The 20,680-nt window shown below is 46.8% G+C and overlaps 1 protein-coding gene and 1 long non-coding RNA gene across 2 annotated transcripts; both read left to right on the forward strand.

Annotated features, from left to right (window-relative positions):
• Positions 1-317: 317 nt before the first annotated feature.
• On the forward strand, positions 318-3,743 carry LOC136537725 (protein phosphatase 2C 35-like). Its single transcript, XM_066529684.1, has 4 exons — positions 318-1,871; positions 1,984-2,097; positions 2,969-3,233; positions 3,361-3,743. Exons 1-4 carry the CDS (start codon positions 462-464, stop codon positions 3,474-3,476), a joined length of 1,905 nt encoding a protein of 634 aa, XP_066385781.1. The 5' UTR covers positions 318-461; the 3' UTR covers positions 3,477-3,743.
• Positions 3,744-7,489: 3,746 nt separating this feature from the next.
• On the forward strand, positions 7,490-10,244 carry LOC136537726 (uncharacterized). The gene is made up of 4 exons (XR_010779133.1): positions 7,490-7,734; positions 7,993-8,192; positions 8,451-8,650; positions 9,991-10,244. It is a non-coding gene; the product is annotated as an uncharacterized lncRNA (long non-coding RNA).
• Positions 10,245-20,680: the final 10,436 nt, after the last annotated feature.

Here is a 20,680-nt window from a genome sequence, read left to right on the forward strand (position 1 = left end):
GATCCGTGTAGACAGAAACAAGGACACCAGCAGCAAGGCAAAGGTGCGGCTCACCTCAGCCTCAGCCTCAGCCTCACAGGCGGCCACACGGACGCGGACGCAGAAGGTCGCATCAGGTTTCCGCACCGAGGCGCAGGCGGGCCCCGCCCCCACGACGACGCAGCGGACCGGGGCGAGGGGGCGGGGCTTCACCAGCTGCCTGGCGGGCTCAGACGCCCACACGAGTCAACGCCTAGAGGTGGAAACCAGCTTAAATTATTCGGGCATTTCAACCCCACCCACTCTCCTCCTCCCTCGTCCCTTCTCCTCTCTCCCTCCCACAAGTCAACTCTCCTCGCCTCCTCCGCGGCTAGAGCGTAGCTAATGCTCCCCCCATTATAACCACCCAACCCTCCCCCCATCCGCAGCCCTCCGCTCCGCTCCGCTCCCCCCGCTCCCCCGGCTCCCGTCCCGGTCCCGCCATGGGAAACTCCTTCGCCTGCTTCTGCTGCGCGGGCGGCGCCGCCGGCCGCCGCCGCCACGTGGCGCCCGCCGCGCTCCCCTCCGACCCCGCCTACGACGAGGGCCTCGGACACTCCTTCTGCTACGTCCGGCCGGACAAGGTGCTCGTGCCGTTCTCCGCGGTCGACGACCTGGTCGCCGACGCCAAGGCGGCCGCCGCGGCCGAGGAGGTCACCACGTTCCGGGCCATCTCCGGGGCCGCGCTCAGCGCCAACGTCTCCACGCCGCTCTCCACCTCCGTCCTCCTCCTGCTGCCGGACGACTCCACGGCCTCGTCGGCCGCGCCCGCCTCCTGCGGGTTCGAGAGCTCCGAGTCGTTCGCCGCCGTGCCGCTGCAGCCGGTCCCGAGGGTCCCGTCGGGCCCCATCTGCGCGCCCGCCGGGGGCGGGTTCCTCTCCGGGCCCATAGAGAGGGGGTTCCTCTCGGGCCCCCTCGACGCCGCGCTCATGTCCGGCCCGCTCCCTGGCGCCGCCACATCCGGCCGCATGGGAGGCGCCGTGCCCGCGCTCCGCCGGAGTCTCTCACACGGCGGCCGCCGCTTGCGGAATTTTACCCGCGCGCTTCTCGCGCGGGCGGAAAAGTTCCAGGATTCCTTGGATCTCGGCTCGCCTGACGCCGCGACCGCGGCGGCCGCCTGTGGCGCCGGCTCCGCCGGGCTGCAGTGGGCGCAGGGGAAGGCCGGCGAGGACCGCGTCCACATCGTGGTGTCCGAGGAGCGGGGCTGGGTGTTCGTCGGCATCTACGACGGCTTCAACGGTCCCGACGCCACGGACTTCCTCGTCTCCCATCTCTACGCCGCCGTGCACCGCGAGCTCCGCGGCCTGCTCTGGGATCAGTGCGAGCAGGAGGAGCAGCACGACACACATCCCGACCAGCCGACCAGCACCACGGCCTCAGATCACCAGGACCAGCCCGCCAACCGCCGCCGCGCCCGCCGATCAAGACCCCCGCGCGGCGCCGGTGATGACCCACGGCGGTGGAAGTGCGAGTGGGAGCGCGACTGCTCCAGCCTGAAGCCGCCAACTCAGCGCCCTGCTAGGAGCAGCAGCGAGAACGACCACCTCGCCGTGCTTAAGGCGCTTGCACGCGCGCTTCGCAAGACCGAAGAGGCCTACCTGGACGTCGCCGATAAGATGGTCGGCGAGTTTCCGGAGCTTGCGCTTATGGGCTCTTGCGTTCTAGCCATGCTTATGAAAGGGGAGGACATGTACCTCATGAATGTAGGTGACAGCCGGGCTGTCCTGGGAACAATGGACAGCGTTGATCTCGAGCAGATCAGTGAGGGTTCATTCGATGGATTAATTGGGGATGGCACTCCGCTCTTGTCAGCTGTGCAGCTTACATCAGAACATAGCACGTCAGTGCGAGAGGTAACTGAATTGATGATTCACAGTTTGATTCAAGATTAACTGAGTCATTCAGTGGCTGGTTTTTGATGATCTGATCTCGCAGTAACTCATATGTCACGTTGCCTGGTCACAGGAAGTCTGCAGAATACGGAACGAGCATCCTGATGACCGGACCGCGATCTCCAAGGACCGTGTGAAGGGCTCGCTTAAGGTGACGAGAGCGTTTGGAGCTGGTTTCTTGAAACAGGTTAGTTTATATTTGATTACATCAGTTCTGCACATAATGAATTTGTTTAGATGATTATGATCATGCAATTGGAAGGATAAATTTCTAGGGTCAGAGAAACAGTCTAATCTCATTATATCAGGTGCAAAATATGACACTTTTGCTGTGGTTCTTGGTCAACAAATAGTTATTCAGATCTCGATTAATCAAAGGTCAAAAAAGGAAAGCAGGAACTGGTATAACTGGTCCAAAGTTTGACAAAAAGATTAAATCGTTTTCAATCCTAATTTCCCTGGAGTGGAAATTATGTCCATTTTACACTGAAACAGACTGTATTGACCTTGACTTAAAAGCTTATGGCCACATGCACAAAATTTTCAACGGATGAATAAATTACTTGAGTTTCAGAGTCACCATGTGTATAGCTAGTCTGAAGAAGTGAAGGAGAAGCTGCTCTCAGAGAAAATGAAGTTTCTTTTGCTTCTGTCCAAGTGCAAAGAATGTGCTTGTGGAGTACTGAAATGTGGCCAGGAAGTTAGCGAGTGGAGTGGCTTTGAAGGAAGGCACGTTTCTCCAACGAAGCTAAAATAGTGTCGGTTCTAGTAAAAACTATTATCTATAATCCATTTTTGCAAATCAATAATGACACAATGAAAGAGGGCAGTCTCTTTCTTGGAACTGAAGTGAGATATAGCTTATAAGATGAAAATTTGTGACGATAACCATGAAGCCAAGCAACCCAAATTTTTCACATGATCTTGGTAGTTGAGTCAACATGCCTGAACTTTGACCTTTTGCATCTAGTAACACTAAGTTATATCATCTGTGCTGCATCTTGTATCATACTCTTGTATTCCTTCCTGTACTTACAATCTTTGCTATGCTTTTACAGCCCAAATGGAATGATGCGCTGCTGGAGATGTTCAGAATAGATTACGTCGGGCCATCCCCATACATCACGTGCAATCCTTCGCTCTTTCACCATAGGATCAGCACAAGGGACAGATTCTTGATACTATCTTCAGACGGGCTTTACCAATATTTCACCAACGAGGAGGCGGTTGCTCAGGTTGAAATGTTCATTGCAACAACCCCTGAAGGTGACCCTGCCCAGCATCTAGTGGAGGAAGTTCTTTTCAGAGCTGCAAACAAAGCAGGTATACTGAAGTCATATCGTGTGTGTTTGGTAGTCGTTGTGCAGTAACTTTTGAACTTCTGGAAGGTCAAGATGAATTAGCTCGGATCAGTCACTGATCTTGTTTTTCACATGCCTTGTGGTTGCAGGAATGGACTTTCATGAATTGATCGAGATACCACATGGCGACCGGCGGCGATACCACGACGACGTATCTGTCATTGTAATATCTTTGGAGGGCAGGATCTGGAGGTCATGTGTGTAAATAGGTCAGCCATACTAGTACTAGATTAGAGAAAGAAACGTATATAGAGAGAGAGAGGTTCTTGAATGCCTACTCCACTCCTCCCAGCTGCTGCTGTACAATATCAATGAAGCACTGGGTGGGCTTGGGATCTCGGCGCATCCAAGTTTAATCACGATGAGATCCCCCTAGAGTATGCCGACGCAGTGCCGTATAAGATGTTCATGTAAAAGAGGATTTGTTCAATTATTAATAACTAAAATAGCGACCAATTGGTCAACTTTCTTTGACCTTTTTTTGCATCCTCTGTGTTCATACCATGCGTACGTGTGCACGGGAGACTGTACATGTGCACGGGAGACTGATTCAAAGTTGGACTTCTATGATTCTGAAATACTAGACTTTATGCAAAAATGCAAGTGGTTCTTTGGTCAGAAATCATTTGCGGTGTTGACCTCTTTAAGTCTTAACTGGTAGCCCTTTCCAGAGCTACCCCCTGTTGAACAATTCAGCAGCCACTGCCAGGTTGCCGGCCTTATCTGTTGTGAGAAACCATGGGTTATCCATGGTTCTGTGCCATGAATGAACCTAAGTTGACCTCTGATGTAGCGTGCCCTACTCACAATCAATCAGGACTTATGGGGTAAGCATTATCTCTTGGATTTAGCACTTTCTTAAATTCAGAGATCTGATGATCTTGATTGCTGCTTCACCAATAATTGGATGGAATAGCCTTTGTTGTAAGTATTGTATTAGGTGTCTACCTCCACTTGCTGTATACAATTTCAAGGAGCATACATTTCCATATTCTACAAATATTTTTTTCTCTACCATTTGGTAAAGAAATGGTGTAGTTCTTATATAGAAGGAAAGTATAGCTTTGCTGTATATTTTTTTTTTTGCCAAGTAGTGAGTGAGAGTGAGGCACAGCTATCTTCAAGTGTTTGTTTCCTGCTATAGATAAGCACTATTCTGAAGCAAGGGAAAGCAGGAGCAGGTGCTTTCCTGTAAGAAATGCATTCTTTTTCCGGCGATTGGTTGCTAGTGCGAAAAGAAAGCCCCATCGTGCCGGGTCATTTCCTCGTTATATTTCCCCCCACTATGCGCACTGACGTTGAGCGTCATTCCGGTCGCGTGGTTGTGAATTGGGTTCCAAGCAAACACTTTTATACTGTTGCTTTTAAGGTACAACGAGCTGGAGGCAGAAGCACTTGCGTTAAGATATTATTTCTATAGTGAATTTTATGATTCACTCAAAATTACTAAATGCCACTTGTTCAGTAGTAATAATTTGCTCAACTCACATCAGGTTTGCAACGACCTCGCTACCACGAATCAGGTTATATTCCCAACATTCTAAATTATAATTTACTTAACCTTTGTCCTAAGTTAAACTTCTATTTTTTTCTCGAATACACAAAAGTCTTGAGCGTCTTTGCATTAAGTAGGAAGGAGTTTTGAATTACAAATGCTATGGCAGCGCTCTAGGGGGGCTCAACAAATTAGAGTGAAGCTCATGCCCTCCATAGTTAAACTTCTATAGCTTTGATAAAGTTTTCAGAAAAGAATATTAACATTTATAAATTTAATGCAACATATTTCATGGAGAATTGGAGAAGATGCTGATGCATTTTACTATATAAAGGTAGAAGTATTTGGTTTAAGATACAACTAAAGTGAACTATAATTTACAGATCTGAGTACCAGTTATTTTTTGGACACTGAAGTTGTCATTAGGGACTAGATTATGGTATGACAAGGGTTCACATTTGATCCAATGACTTTCACCATGGGCATGCAGAAGAGAGACGAAATGTTTGTTTTGAATTCTTTTCCAGAAAGAGGAATCATGGGTTTCACGTTGGGCTTGTCACAATTTTTGTTTCCGGAGTCCAGACAGATCGCGCTGATGATACGGGCCACACGCCAACAGATACAGCCCAATCACTACGCGCCTGACCAACCCATGGGCCCAAAGCTTCTCTACCCTGGGCCTCCACAGCCATAATTTTCTATTTAATAACCGGCGTCCAACTTTCCATAACCTTGCCACATTTTCGTAAGGAAAAAGAAAAGAGAGAATTTAACGTGAGCCATTAAAAAAGATCATAATTTCCTATAAGTCATCGAAAAAATTTGACTTCAGCGTCACTGTTTTAATTTTTTTCTCTCTCTATGCCACTGTCATCAGATTGGGCTCTAACGGTGTCAAACTACAGGTGTGAAAAGTCAAAAATACCCTTAGGTCTAAATATGCTATTAATTTTTTTTAGTATCTTAACGATTTCAAATGGGAAAAGTCAAAACTAGAAAGTTGTATATCTGGTCGAGATCTATAATTTCATATAAAAATTATCTTTATTTAATACCGCAAAAAAGATATAAGTTTTTTAAGATAGATTAATCATATCAAATCATATATTTTTTTTACGGAATTAAATGAAGATAATTTTTATATGAAAATTATAGAGATCTACAACTTTCTAGTTTTGAGTTTTTTTATTTGAAGTCGTTAAGACGCTCGAAAAAAATTAATGTCATATTTAGATCTAAGGGTATTTTTGACTTTTTACATCTACAGTGACACTGTTAGAGTATAATCTGACGACAGTGGCACGGGGATAAATAAAAATTAGGGGTCGAACGCAGGAATTTCATAGGAATCAGTTCAATTTCATATGAAAAATGTAGGAATAGGGAAAAAATCTCGCATTCCAAACAGCCCTAGAGTAGTAGCGTTGAAGTCCGCCAAACTTTTCGGTGGCTCATAAAGAATTGTGATATTTTATAATGGCTCATGTGAATTCCCTAAAAAAAAACACCCAGCACCGCCGGCACCGGTGACCGCCGACCTACGTCGTGCTGCCATTTTCTCCTCGAGGGCTCAAAGGTGCCCCTGTGATGTACAATTGCACCGTGCTATCTGGAGGCTGCGTATGTTTCAGTATCTGATGGGGAGTTTTCGCTTGGTTATTGTGCTGTTAGGGTTAAGATGGAGCCGCCGCCGGCGAAGACGGGGCTGTTCGTGGGGCTGAACAAGGGCCACGTCGTCACCAAGCGCGAGTTCCCGCCTCGCCCTTCCGCTCACAAAGGAGTAAGTATCAATGCTGCAATGATCGTTCAATCCTTCTGTTCCTTCTGCGTAGATGTGTGTTTCGCGTCCCGTGTCATAGTTGTGTGCTGTATTGTGTGATGGTTTGGTGCCGCCGTTTGCTCCCTTATCTTCTGCTCGTAGGATGGAATTGAGCAAATTCTGAATCTTGGTTGTACCTAACCTGACAGTTAATGCTGTATTGTACATTGTACTTTGGTATACCAGGAGAACTTTTTCTGAAGCATGTAACTGAGCAAGTAAATGTGTAGGGATTGCTCACTGACTGAAGTATAGGTGTTGATGCAACTTAATGCTAGCAACATGGTATTGTTTTTCTCATAAATTTCATCTAAATCATTAATTTGTTGTCACATGTAGATTTGTAGTGAATGCTAGCAAAATGAAGTCAGAAGCTCAAGTTTCTGGGTATTGAGAAGTGAGAATATGTGCAATGACTATATGGGCTTTTGCACATGATGTGCAAGTGCTATCTAAAATGTTAACACACACAGAAGTTTTTCTGTCTACTGCGAAATTGATTTGCAATAGTTTGAAGTTCTCCTTGAAGGCTTGAAAGAAGAGTCTCTTCAGAGTCAATATTTTCTATAGAATGTTTTGTGTTAGCTTCAAGTTCAATTCTGGCATATGCATTCTTCAGATTTAGCCTTCGACGGGAAACTATTGCAGCAGTCATGGTTGAGGAAAACTATTGCACCAGTCACTTTGTAGTTAGCCTAGAAATTCCCATGTCTTGTCTTGTCTTGTCTGGTTTATTTTTCTGGCAGGTCACACTACTATTGCCATGTAAAATTAGCACAGGTCACCATTGACATATGCAGTTAACCAGACAACAGATGCAAGATTTTGGGTGTGAATTTGGTTAACTCAACTTCTTTCATTAAACAAGTTACTGCAACTTTCCACTCATGGAATGCACATCTGTGATGAAACTACCCATTAAACATTGTGTTTTAGTAGCTTTTTGAGCACATTGTTTTTGGGGGATTTCAGAAAGCTACCATCAGGGCCTGTTTCGTAAGGCGCGTGATTAGGGAAATTGCTGGATTGGCACCATATGATTTGTAAGGACAAGCGTGCTCTTAAGGTGGCAAAAAGAAAGCTTGGGACACACAAGAGAGCCAAGAAGAAGCATGAAGAGATGCTCAATCTTCTTAGGAGGAAGAGGTACGCTTCTACTTCTCATTCTTGTATACTTGGAGAAAATATTATTGAATTTCTGAAGAGAACCTGCTTTTGTTGGCGGACATAAAAGTTTTCCTATTAAATCACGTGTTGTGACCCAGTTATCTAAAAGTTGCTCCAAGTTGAACACAGGCCACCTTTGTCAAGATCCTTTAGCTAATGCACATCTGTGATGAAACTACCCATTAAACGTTGTGTTTTAGTAGCTTTTTGAGCACATTGTTTTTTGGGGGATTTCAGAAAGCTACCATCAGGGCCTGTTTCGTAAGGCGCGTGATTAGGGAAATTGCTGGATTGGCACCATATGAGAAGCGCATCACTGCGCTTCTGAGGATTTGTAAGGACAAGCGTGCTCTTAAGGTGGCAAAAAGAAAGCTTGGGACACACAAGAGAGCCAAGAAGAAGCATGAAGAGATGCTCAATCTTCTTAGGAGGAAGAGGTACGCTTCGACTTCTCATTCTTGTATACTTGGAGAAAATATTATTGAATTTCTGAAGAGAACCTGCTTTTGTTGGCGGACATAGAAGTTTTCCTATTAAATCACGTGTTGTGACCCAGTTATCTAAAAGTTGCTCCAAGTTGAACGCAGGCCACCTTTGTCAAGATCCTTTAGCTAATGCACATCTGTGATGAAACTACCCATTAAACGTTGTGTTTTAGTAGCTTTTTGAGCACATTGTTTTTTGGGGGATTTCAGAAAGCTACCATCAGGGCCTGTTTCGTAAGGCGCGTGATTAGGGAAATTGCTGGATTGGCACCATATGAGAAGCGCATCACTGCGCTTCTGAGGATTTGTAAGGACAAGCATGCTCTTAAGGTGGCAAAAAGATAGCTTGGGACACACAAGAGAGCCAAGAAGAAGCATGAAGAGATGCTCAATCTTCTTAGGAGGAAGAGGTACGCTTCTACTTCTCATTCTTGTATACTTGGAGAAAATATTATTGAATTTCTGAAGAGAACCTGCTTTTGTTGGCAGACATAAAAGTTTTCCTATTAAATCACGTGTTGTGACCCAGTTATCTAAAAGTTGCTCCAAGTTGAACGCAGGCCACCTTTGTCAAGATCCTTTAGCTACAAGGTTAAGGGCCGTCTTTAAATTGTGCGATGTGCCGCCGTTTATCCATTTTACTTTTAGAAGAATACTCATTTGTGTGGGCGAAACTACACTCTGAACATATTTCTTTTCTTACTTAGAATTAATGCCTGATGCAGTGTAGCGTGACCTTATTAGCTGGAAACTCAACAAGTCAACAGTTATATTGATTACTTAGTTTTTCTTAACCTGTGCCGCAGAAGCTTTGCATGTAATCTCTTTCAAAGTTTTATGGACAATAAGAATAGGTGATAATAGCATATGTACAAGTGCAACTATGCCTCTCCATTCTGCTCTGCATGCTATAGGCATATTTTTTCCTTGTTTGCAGTATGTCTCTTTGCAGGGTTCCACATTGATTCTTCTTGATTAGTTTGAGAAAGGACAAGGTTATGTGTTAAGCTGCCAGATGCAGTCATACCAATGTTTGCATCAGATTCAGAATTTTGTGCATATTAGCTGCTAACATAGAGCAAAGACAAATGTCAAACTGCATGCAAAGGCCATAACATAGTATCACATATGTAATTATGGAAGCAATTAACAAACATAGAAACAAAAAAGAATTGACTGGCCGCAAGGTACCTCTCATCCAGTTGACATCATCGTGTACAAAGAAGTGTTAGCCTGGGAACAAATAATTAAAGTATAAAAAGGTTACCTAATCAGCTACCCTTCACTGTTGTCATACGTTTCACCACAAATGGATGCTTAGGTCATGCGTTGTGTACGTGTTGGTTCATCACATAACCTGCACAATTCCTGTCGTTATCTACTCGATCCGGCAAGCAATCAATCATAAGAACCACTGTAGTGGTACGCCTTGATGGGGGCTATCACAGCTGTCTGAGAGGCTCTTGCATCGTTGAGGATATGGATGAATGGAAAGGTGAAACTACTTTGGAGCCAACGTACAGCTGAATTATTCCAGTCCAAATCTGATAGCAGTGGTTCTACTCTTCTTGATTGAATATCATAAAGTTGTTAGCAACTTGAATCAATGAGTTGTTGCAGTGGCTTGATTCAGCAATTTATTTGCTTGATGCATTGTTCTTGTTGTGTTGATAATTAGCCATCTTGCAATTTTGAGTGATCTTATTTATAGTCTTACAGTGCAGCTAACACCTTTTGATCTTGTATGCAGATACGAGACGTTAAGCGGCACAGATTGGTGGTGAGAAGTGTTGTGGTTGTGTTGAGAAATTTTCAGAGTTCCCAGTTATGACGATGAGTAGGATTTTTTGGATTTCCCAGTTATATGATAGGAAGATATGTACCTGACATATATCAAGTGAAGTATTGGAGCTTAGCAGAAACTATATAGATACAATCAACAGTCGTGGTTACCTAGTTTCAAATAACAATAATTTTGTTTCCACTGCTGGCAGATGTTATTGCTTTGTTAGGTGTAAATTGCTTGCTGTTCCATCATCAGTATGGGCTCTTGCCCTACTTGTTCACATATATGTTTCTATTTCTGTGATGATCACAGGGTTTTGATCGAATTGAATATTTTAGAAAAAAGACTATTTCACAGAATCGCGCATACACTGATTTGTAGTATGGCCTTAGTCAGGTTTTTTTCAGCTGTAATTAGTATGCCAAACCTGCTGATTCAAAACCTGAATCGACGAACGGTCTGTATACTGATGCAAGGTTTTTGCGTGAAGAAACTGCTATCAGAAACCAGTGTACAGAGGACACACCCCATCATTGAGAGATCAATTTCAGTCAATCCCCACGCTGAAGAACTTGTTCTGTAGCGAACGATATGATGGCTGTACGGTGTACGTACGTGAGATTCCGGTCTTCCCTAAACAGTTGCAAACGAACTAGCTCGTCTTACATGCATTTGGCGCTTTCCCCAGCATGTCCATCACCACCAGTGACCAGTCCAAACACAGTCACACACACTGCAGCGTGAAGGCAGGCGGTGACCAGAGCGAGCCAGCAAACGCCAAAGCGTACACTGGCCACGTCCACCCTGCCCGCGCTCTCTGCACTCTGCACAGTGCACAGTGCACACCGGCCAGAATCATCTCTGCCACGACGTCGTCCCCGCGCGCGCGTCTGCGGTCTGCACGCTGCTGGCTGGCCCAAAACGCACCAGCGAGCCCATGCCGCCTCGCCTCGACGTGCTGCCCGTTCCGCGCGCCGCACGTCGCGCGCAGCAGGCTGCTGGCTGATACTAGATAATATAGGTCGCCGATCGATCGAGACGACGGTGGACGCCTTTTCAAATTTCGATTAATTCCAACGGTTCGCTTTGCTCGAGCGATCGGCTATCATCCATCTATCCGGAGCGACCGGATCAAAAGGGAAACCGTTGGGGGTGGTGCGCAACGGCGGGCGCGTGCACGCCGCACGCCGGCCGGCGACTCGATCGATCGGCGAGAGGCGTGTGTGTAGTGCACGTCGTTGCTGTTGCTGTTGCTTTAGCCGAGTCGCCACCAGCCTTACCCTAGCTAGCCTAGCCTGGCGATCTCCACGATGGCGTTGATCGATCCCGCGAGTGGCGAGATGGCGCGGCACGGCACGCAACAATCGAGGGCAAGCACATGATGGGCACGCGACGCGTGCCCCGGTCGGGCGGCCTAGCTAGGTATACTGCTTGACGGCGGCCTCGACGTCACGGTCGCTGGCGCGCGGCGTCGCATCAGCCTACGGCAGCTAGCTAGCTACGTGCGTGCGTAGTGCGCGTGGCGTTGGTAGCATGTTGTCTGCATGTGTCGTTGTACACAGTCGCCGCCCTCCTCCAGGCCAGGCCGGGCCGCCTGCTGATCGATAGGCGCCGCGACGGGCCACATGCATGTCCCGTCGGGCCGGCCGGCTAGCCGGCGACCCCACGACGGAGACGGCGATAGATATATGATGCATGGTGACATCACCTAAAAGAGAGGCAAAGGTGAGGTGGACCGCAGACAGCGCTGCAGGGGTAGCTAGCTATAGCTAGGTAGCCGCGTCGTCGATGTGGAGGTGGAGCTGTGGATCCACGGCCCACACGTCCCCGCCCCCCTGCGCGGGTGAGCGCGCGCGGGGATCGAGGCCGGGCGGGCGCGCGGCCGGCAGACAGGGACGATCCGAATCTGGCGTGAAAGAAAGGCAGCACGGCGGAGGCTTCCCCTTGACGACTCCTCTCCTGGACGGCCGGGTCGAGGTCGATCGAGGACAGCGCGCGCGGCCCATGCATGCAGATGCAGGGCAGCGCCATTGTTGCATGTGATGATCGATGTGTGCGCGCCGCGACCGAGAGAGATTCCACGGTCAAATCGCAGGGACAGCAGCAGGGGGGGGAGGGGCCGCGGCAGGGACAGGACCGGGACGGGGACGGCCGGCAGCAAAGCGGACCTTATCCCTCCCACACCGCACCAACGACGCCACTAGCCAGCCAGCCAGGAGCATAAAGCTACGTCCTGGTACTAGTACCATACATTCCCATCGATCCGATCCGTCCAGTCTCATGCACCGCATCTTGCATTGCATTGCTGGCTGCTTCACAAATTAAACTAACTAACCCTTGTCAATTATATATGGATAGATAAATCAACCCTCCACATTCTAAATTGTAATATGTGTTGGTTTTTCTAATTCTAAATACAATGTTTTTATCATGTATTTGGACATAGTGTATATCTAAGTGTATAGCAAAAACTATGTATCTAGAAAACCCAAAACATCTTGTAAGTTTGAATGGAGGGACGATAACGTAGGGCTTCTTCTCGTTTAATTAGCATCTTTCATCACTCTATACAAGTGGCTAGTATATATATATATGGTGTGTTGCATTGGTGGTACCTATGGCTGAGTTGGAGAGTACGACAATCAACTAGAAAGTGTCTATGATAAGTAGAGATCATATATAGCTAGCGTCTAGATGGAATATCTTTTATTAGCGGTATGCATCCACAAAATGGTGAAGAAAAAGTATAAAAATTGCCAAAATTACAAGTATAGCCCTCATTTTTTTTCTAGCACGTCTCTTAGATTTTAGTTGACTATATATGACATTGATTTCAAGCGATGGCAATTTAAGGATGGCGGGATCTCTCCCAATGAGATTTTGTTGATCACCGTCCATATATAGCTGAGAAAGCCGTGGAAAACACGCCAAGCCGATGAGGGCCTGGGGTGCCATGGATATATATCACAACTATGGGGAGAATGTCAGTGGGAAGGGAAAGAGTGTGGGCGCACATAGTGGTGACTGTGATGGCACCAATGAAGCAAGTTTAGCATGATAGGCATGGTGTAGACAGACTTGCTGGCGGCAACACTATTGGGGACGGGGCGAGCGTGCCGATCACTACTAGAGAACAGACTTTAGAACGATGTCCCAATTTGGCATTAGCCTCGGCACCCTGCACTGTAGTGTTAAAGAAAATTATGGCCAAAGAATGAAGAACAATGACATTGTTGGTCTACATACATTTGGAACGTAGTCTGACACCTGTAGGTGTCATCAATTTTTTTTACCAAAAATTAGAGTTCTAAGAGCACCTTCAAGAGTACCCCTATTGACTATCCTATAGTCCAAAATAAGATTTATGCAAAAAAGAAACCTCCAAAAGTGCTCCTATTCAACATCCTAAATTTAGTGGCGCCATAAATCATCCTTCTTCCTTAAATTTGAGTTGCTCCGTTGTCCACCTGATCTATAAAAATATGAGAAAATTGTTGGTCTAATCTTAATTTTAGGTAGACTCTTGGAGATGCATTGTAGTCTACTGCTCACAAATATAAAGACTTTTAGCATTTTCTTTTTAAAAAATACAAGGTACCTCTATTTCAATTAGAGCACTAAAAAATCATATCTCTCTCTCTTTTATTTATCTTAAAAATCAAAGAAGCCCTTGTGTGCATCCACACAATGGTGAAGAAAAAGTATATAAATTTGTCAAAATTACAAGTATGACCTGCATGTTTTTTCTAGCACACCCCTTAGATTTTAGTTGCCTAAATATGAAATTGATTTGATGCGATGACAACTTAGGGATGACTTGGTTTCTCCCAATGAGATTCGTTTGATCACAAACCATAGCTGAGAAAGCCGTGGGAAACACGCCAAGCCAATGGCAGTAGTGGGCATGTGAGGTGGGGCGGCATGGAGAGCCGTGTGGATGTCACGATGTTGGGGAGAATGTAAGTGGGCAGGCAAAGGGCATGCACACGTAGCGGCGACTGTGATGGCACCAATGAAGCGAGTTTAGCATGATAGGGGTGGTGTTGATCGACTTTGGTGGTGGCAGTGCTACCGGGGCGGGGCGAGTGCACCGATAGATGGATTGTGCAATGCAATATTGGAGAAAATTATGGCCAAAGAATGAGGAAAATTGGTATTGTTGGTCTACATACGGTTGGATTGTAATTCGACGTATGTGATTGTCATCAACTCCCCCCCCCCCCCCCCCCCAAAAAAAACAGGCATCTAAGAGCACCTCCAAGTGCCCCTTTTCATATCCTATAGTCTAAATAAGATTTCTCCTATCTAACATCTTCCTACCTTAAATTTGAGTCACACCGCTGTCCACCCTATCTTAAGGGGGGGGGGGGGGGGAGAGATTTAGTGGATTATAGTAGGTGATTTAGGGTGGACCTTGTATACAAGAAATAGGATATCTAATTTAAGTAGACTTTGGAGATCAATTGTAGTCTACTACTCACAAATATAAAGACTTATAGCGTTCATTTATTTCTAGAAATACAGAGGTTATATCTCTGTTTCAACGAGAGCAATAAACAATTTTATATTTCTGTTTAACTTAGGCCCTATGTGGATACCCTTTTATTAAGAAATGTACTCCACACTAACATCTTCAGATTAATTCCCTTCTATCTTAGAATAAAGTTAATTCAACAAAGCAACTAGGACATATATATAAGTTCAAGACTTGTCGTGGACATTCTTCACCTTTCTATTGAGTCTTGAGATTACATTCATACATATAGACATAACATGCAGACATGGGTGCGTTTAATAGCCAAAATGCTTGAGCTAGCAGGTGATGAGATGAGCAAGGACTTGGTCCTATCTATTACTCCCTCCGTTCTGGAATATAAGATATTGAAACATTCAAAATTTCTACTAAATTATAAGGTATTCTAGATGAATTAACTCCCTCAAAGTTCTAATCACGTGTGTATCTGCCATTAGTGTCTATAACCAGGCTCAAAATATGACAAGCACAAAGTCTCTCTATAGTTCGATGAAGGGTTACATACGTTATATTTGCATTACCCCATAATTTTTCCTAAACTTTCTAAAATACCTTAATTTTTAAAAGCGCACACATGCTTGAATTAACCACCACGTATATAACCTCTCAATCGTCTGCAGCAGAAGCACATAAAACATGCTGATATATGTACAGACGTACGCGCGCTAACGGATACTCCTTGCCCGTCTCTGTCTCGCTCGTGACTGGGCACTGGCCATTCAGTTCTGTTGCTGCCATGCTCCTGCCGCAGGAGCGAGCAGCAACTCACTCAGTCACACGAGACACCAGCAGCTAGCATGCATGCAAGCCAAGACAGAGAGACAGAGACGACGAAATAAACAACAGTGCGCGCGATCGAGCAAGCGACAAAACTAACCCGGCCGGCTAGCCGTACCGTACGCCCCTCCGCCTGCGCGCGGCGCGCACGTCACCCCCCGTCGCGTCGTCGATCGGCGTCGGTCCGCGCGCGCCCGGATACGCGAGCTAGGCTGCACGCGCCACGCGCGCACGGCGCACTGCATGGACCAGACCGGGCCGGACGCGCGCACGTACATACGTCGTACGTGAAGGCGAGGAGCTGAGCCCGGCCAGCCTGCAGCGTACCATGCATTGGACGCATATGCATGCATGCAGCACGTACGCACCCATCGACCGACAATGCACAAGATGGAGCAAGCACGACAGGTACACGTACGCTGCTGCTGTGTGCGTGACCCGGCGTGTCGTGTCGTGACGTGTTGCGGCCTGACCTAGCAGCTAGCCCCGGCCGATGACCGGCCGTGACGGATGGGCAGGCGGGACCCTGCTGGGGAATAAGAATCCTAGCAGTACTTACCGCTAGTCGCTGCGCAGCAAGAGTCCGTCCCGGAGTGCCCGGACAAAACCACACCACACCCACCGGGCTGCCCCTGCCTTCAATTCGTGCGTGCCGTGCATGCTGTCATGGCTTCTGATCCGATGTGGCGAGCGAGACGACGAGTCGATCCGTTGACGACGACTCTTCTGAGACCGGCCTGTACGTATTTGTCGCTATCGCACGATGGCACAGACGACGTACGACGTGCAGGCCGGCCGGCCGGGCCCTGCCGCGCCTGCGTGCGTGCACGCACTTATTTGTGTCCATGCATGGACGACGTCGATGGATCGAGCGGTTATTGGATGATGGAGACGTGCATGGCATGGCCATGGCCGGGCGTACGCACGCACGCACGCACACTTGGACGGACGGAGAGGACAGCTTCTGTCTGTTCCTGACCGGCCTTTGGATTGCATGCATGCCTTGCCCTTGCCCTGCGCTCGCTTTTCTCGTCGTCCTTTGGACGGGATTCGGGAGTATCCGGTGGAGTTCACCGTCTTTTTTTTTACAGCAGAGCTCGCCGTCTTTGACCATGGCTTTTGAGTTGCACATGGAGATTTGCATCCACGCACGGACACAGTAGTGCGCGCGACTTCGTGTAATTTATCATGCATGCATGCCGCAACAGTGATACATTTATTTGTGTCACTGCACGTAAAGCTACGGCCTAGGCACCAGAGCTACCACATACCTGACGCAACCGATCAATCGATCTGGCATCTGCGGCAACTGAAGTGAACTAATAAAATAATTAAAAATAATTTGTTGTAAAAGAAAAATAGCTGATAAATTCAAACGAACAGGCCGGCACATTTTGCTTTGCTGTACTCGGATCGTACGTGTGCATCCATATACCAGTAAACAGCTAGCATGCCGTGCACTGTTGCACTGTCGAAATTAATTGAACATGTAAACAGACGAATCAACCTCGCAAAAAAAAAAACCATACACCGTACCAGTGCACCAACAGTGTATAGGTTAATAAACAACAACAGTCGTAGTACGTCCAATCAGAGGACTGTGCTCAGTTGTACGTGCATGCATGGCCCCTGCAGCTCATGTCGATCGTTTCCGACCTGTGGACTGTGGTGTTGACTGGCCTACGTACTACGTGCATGCACACACCAAGTTAAAAAATGCATGCAGCTGCAGTAGTCACACAGTAGATGTCAGCCAAGCCAACATATATGGCACTTTCGCTTGAAGGAATTCTGTTCTGGATAAAAAAAAAATGAATCAAACCGAGTTTAAGCACACACGAACGGAGTTACATGTGCACAAATAGTAGCCGATCGATCTCTGAACATCTACGGCCTGATGCGTTAACTGCTAGCTGCATACTGTATTTGTCATATATGATGTTTAAAATTCTTCAATCTTGTCATGTACGAACTGTTTCAATCAAGCATTATCATCGGTATACGCGTGCCTGATCGATTGATTCGATCGTGCAGTGGACAGTGAACGTCTAGAGATATCCTCATCAGTTCCGTCCGAAAAAAATTATGCAATTTTAGCATAGTATTGCTGAGTCAGACTTTTTAGTCTAGTTAAGTATATATAATTACCAATACTCATAGAAAAAGTGCTACAACATCATTGTACGCTTGCAGTATATTAGTGTTATACTAAACACTAAACGATAAACAGTGTCGATGTAACACCTCTGGTGTTACGAACTTGCTTAGCACCGAGGTTGAGGCCCGAGAAAGAGATTAGCTAAACAAGTTTTCGGGTTTTAAAATTTTATAATGTATATGAAATGATAAGTGAATCCTTTGTGACTCACTTTTGTAGACTCAAATAAATATCCAAGTTAACCTACTTAGTGCGTAAAATGTGCTAATGAAAATCCTAACAAGAAAAATGGGATAAATCGTTTTAATTGTTTGGTATGAAAAATAATTTTTATAAACAAAAAAATATAACTTGTGTGTAGTATTTAAGTAGAGTTGAGGAGCAAGTGGTGTAGTTGAAAATGCAACTTTGAATTTTGAAAACAAATGTTGTTAACTAGTGTTCTTGAGAGCTCAAAAATCGAACCTGAAACTAAAAATCAGCCGTTCCGTTGAGTCGGCAAGAATTTGGACTTATGTTTAAAATGCCTTTTTTGGCGAATTATATTAAACAAAATAGTTAAATGGTGCTTAGATATTTTGCCCCTATGGGTTAGCACCAAATATGGACTATTGTGCGAAATACTTGTTGGTTGAAATTAATAGGGTTTGGACATTTTAAAAATTGTGACAAAAGTGGTAAAGGTTGTTAGTTCTAACTGAACCCTTGCAATTTTCTAAGTCAGAAAAAGAAAGTAGACAATGTCGTTTTGGCATTCAAATTTGGACTAAATTGTTTAAACCCTAGCTTCATGTTCTTGTACTGTTGGTTGCCTCTAAGTGAGTGCTTGACCATGGTGTAGGTGGTAGTGTTGTTGGGTGTCACGACACCCTCTTAAAATTGCCCAAACTTTGTTAAAACGTGTTGAAACCGTGTTGTTGCCGCTATGTTCGCGGACTGGCGTTCAGCATGGCAAGCCCATGTTGGCGCTTTTTTATCCCCTTCTCTGGTTGCTCCCTGCTCATGGCAATCACTCCGCTTGATGGCTGGTATCATTGGCTTTAGGTTAGGGGAATTAGTTGAACCTCAATCGCGATCGTTGACAGCTTTTGCTTCACTTTAAAATGCGTGCACGTCACCTGTTGCCATCTCTCGGTCCAGGTTCACGGTCACTGCGCGCGTGGGCGTTGCTGGCGCTCGGCTCAGGCCATGGCCGGGCTGCTGGCGCTGGCTAGCTCTCGCACCCGGGTGGTGCCACGTAGCGTCTACGACCAGGCGTTGGCCGGCCTCGGCTGTGTGGCCTGGCTACCGCTGCTACGTGCGTGTCACGCTCAGGCGGCTAGCCACGGTGCCGCGCGCAGGGCGAGCCATGACTGCGGTGGTCATTGCTTAGCCAACGTGGCACCCGCCGCACCCTTTCGATTGACCAACCGCATCGTGCCCTTGGCGTATGCCACTGCCACCATGTCTGGTCGTTGGCCCGAGTCATAGTGGCGATGGGATGCTCTGTTGCCTTGCCTTGCCCCTACTAGTCGACGTTGGTGAGCCCCGCTCGGGTCTTGCCACTCCATTCAAGCGCTTCGTGCTAAGCCCCATGAACCGTCACCTGTGCGCACGTGTTCGTGTCACCACCATCGAATGGAGCCGCCCGTCTTAATCCGCTCGCCCTCGCTTGTGTGTTCTCTCCACGGCATGACTACGGCTAGAGCTCCGCCTTTTCGCCCTCCAATTCACCAAGCTCAGGGCTTCATAGTTCGATTGCTTGCACCAGTAAGTGGCATAAGAAGACAACTAGGCGCCATATCTACCCCATGCCCGGCCAAGCGCTACCGACAGCCAATTTAGCGTTTTGCTTGTCGCCGATCAAAACGCCGCCATGCCGAGAAGTTGGGGGACAGACCGTAGGGCTGGTAGCAGTTCGATTGCTCATACTTGTGAACTCATGTTGACCTCCTCTACCAGGCACATCATTCTGGACAGGGCCTCCATCGAAGCTGCGGTGACGTGCCAGGTCCGCCGTGGAACGTCGCCGTCGTGCCCATGCGCACATGGCCAGACCATCGCGACCCTTCCTTGCTTCAACCGTCATTGGAGCATGCAACACGGTGAGCTACTAATGCTTCTCTGCCACCTCTACCCTTCCGAGAGTGTGTAGGCTCGCCAGAACGGCTGCGCCATCGCCATGAACCGTCACCGTCGTCTGAACTATGATAGTGGTTGGCCCTTTAGTTGGTCAGAACGGGTCCCCTGTTGCTCGGTGAAACCGTGGGTTGCCATCGGTTGCCGTGCTGTCGCGCACAGGGACATCGGGGACGGCCCCATTGTAAAGATGGCACATTCTTGGGTCCATGATGCAAAACGCGAGTCTGCAGTAATAGTGCTTCGTTGTTCCACTTAAATATCTAAAAGCCCGAGCCCTCTTTTGCAAAAGAGCGGGCGCGCGCGGGTGCCCCGCCTTGGGCCGTCGCTGGTCCATCGCGCTGCATGCGTGGCCGCGCCCAAACTGGGCTGCCGGGCCAGAATGGGTTGCCGCCGGCCCTTTTCCTTTTTCTAAGCATTTTCTAATTTAGTTTCTAAGGCAAACTTGTAAATTCAATATAAATTTATGTAGTGAACCAAAAATTGTGAAACTAATTTTGTTGGGCTCCTAAAATCATGATCTATCTGCTAGTATATTTTGTTCACATAGTTTTATAATATTTTTAGGAGTTCTCTAATTAAATTAAGATGCTTAATATTATTAAGATATAAACTAATAGGATATTTTGTGATAAATTGGTGATAGTGTTGGCTCTAAAAATTTTACAGTAAATTCCTAATATTATTAGGTGCTCACTATAATTTTTGTAGCTCCATAATAATTAGTTTGCTAAGATAGCTAATGAGCCCTATTTCGAATGTATATATTGAATCAATGAAATGCTGAAACACCTCGGTATGGTAGAACTAAAACATTTTTCCGGGAAACGACGTCTTACTCAACAATGTGGATACGCGGACTAGTATGTTAGACATTATAGCTAGCGCGTTAGCTTGCGAGGCGTGGCCGTATTCTTAGAGTTGTGGCTACCGTAAATTAATTACGTCTCTGCATTGCATCTATGTGTATTATCATAGGGACAACGATGGATCATGGAGTCGACCGGAGTAGCAGAAAAGATGATGCCTTGATGATCGTGTTATGTGGCAGAACCGCCTAAAATAAC

The sequence above is a fragment of the Miscanthus floridulus genome, chromosome 2 (assembly GCF_019320115.1).
Source record: "Miscanthus floridulus cultivar M001 chromosome 2, ASM1932011v1, whole genome shotgun sequence".
Lineage (NCBI taxonomy): Eukaryota > Viridiplantae > Streptophyta > Magnoliopsida > Poales > Poaceae > Miscanthus > Miscanthus floridulus.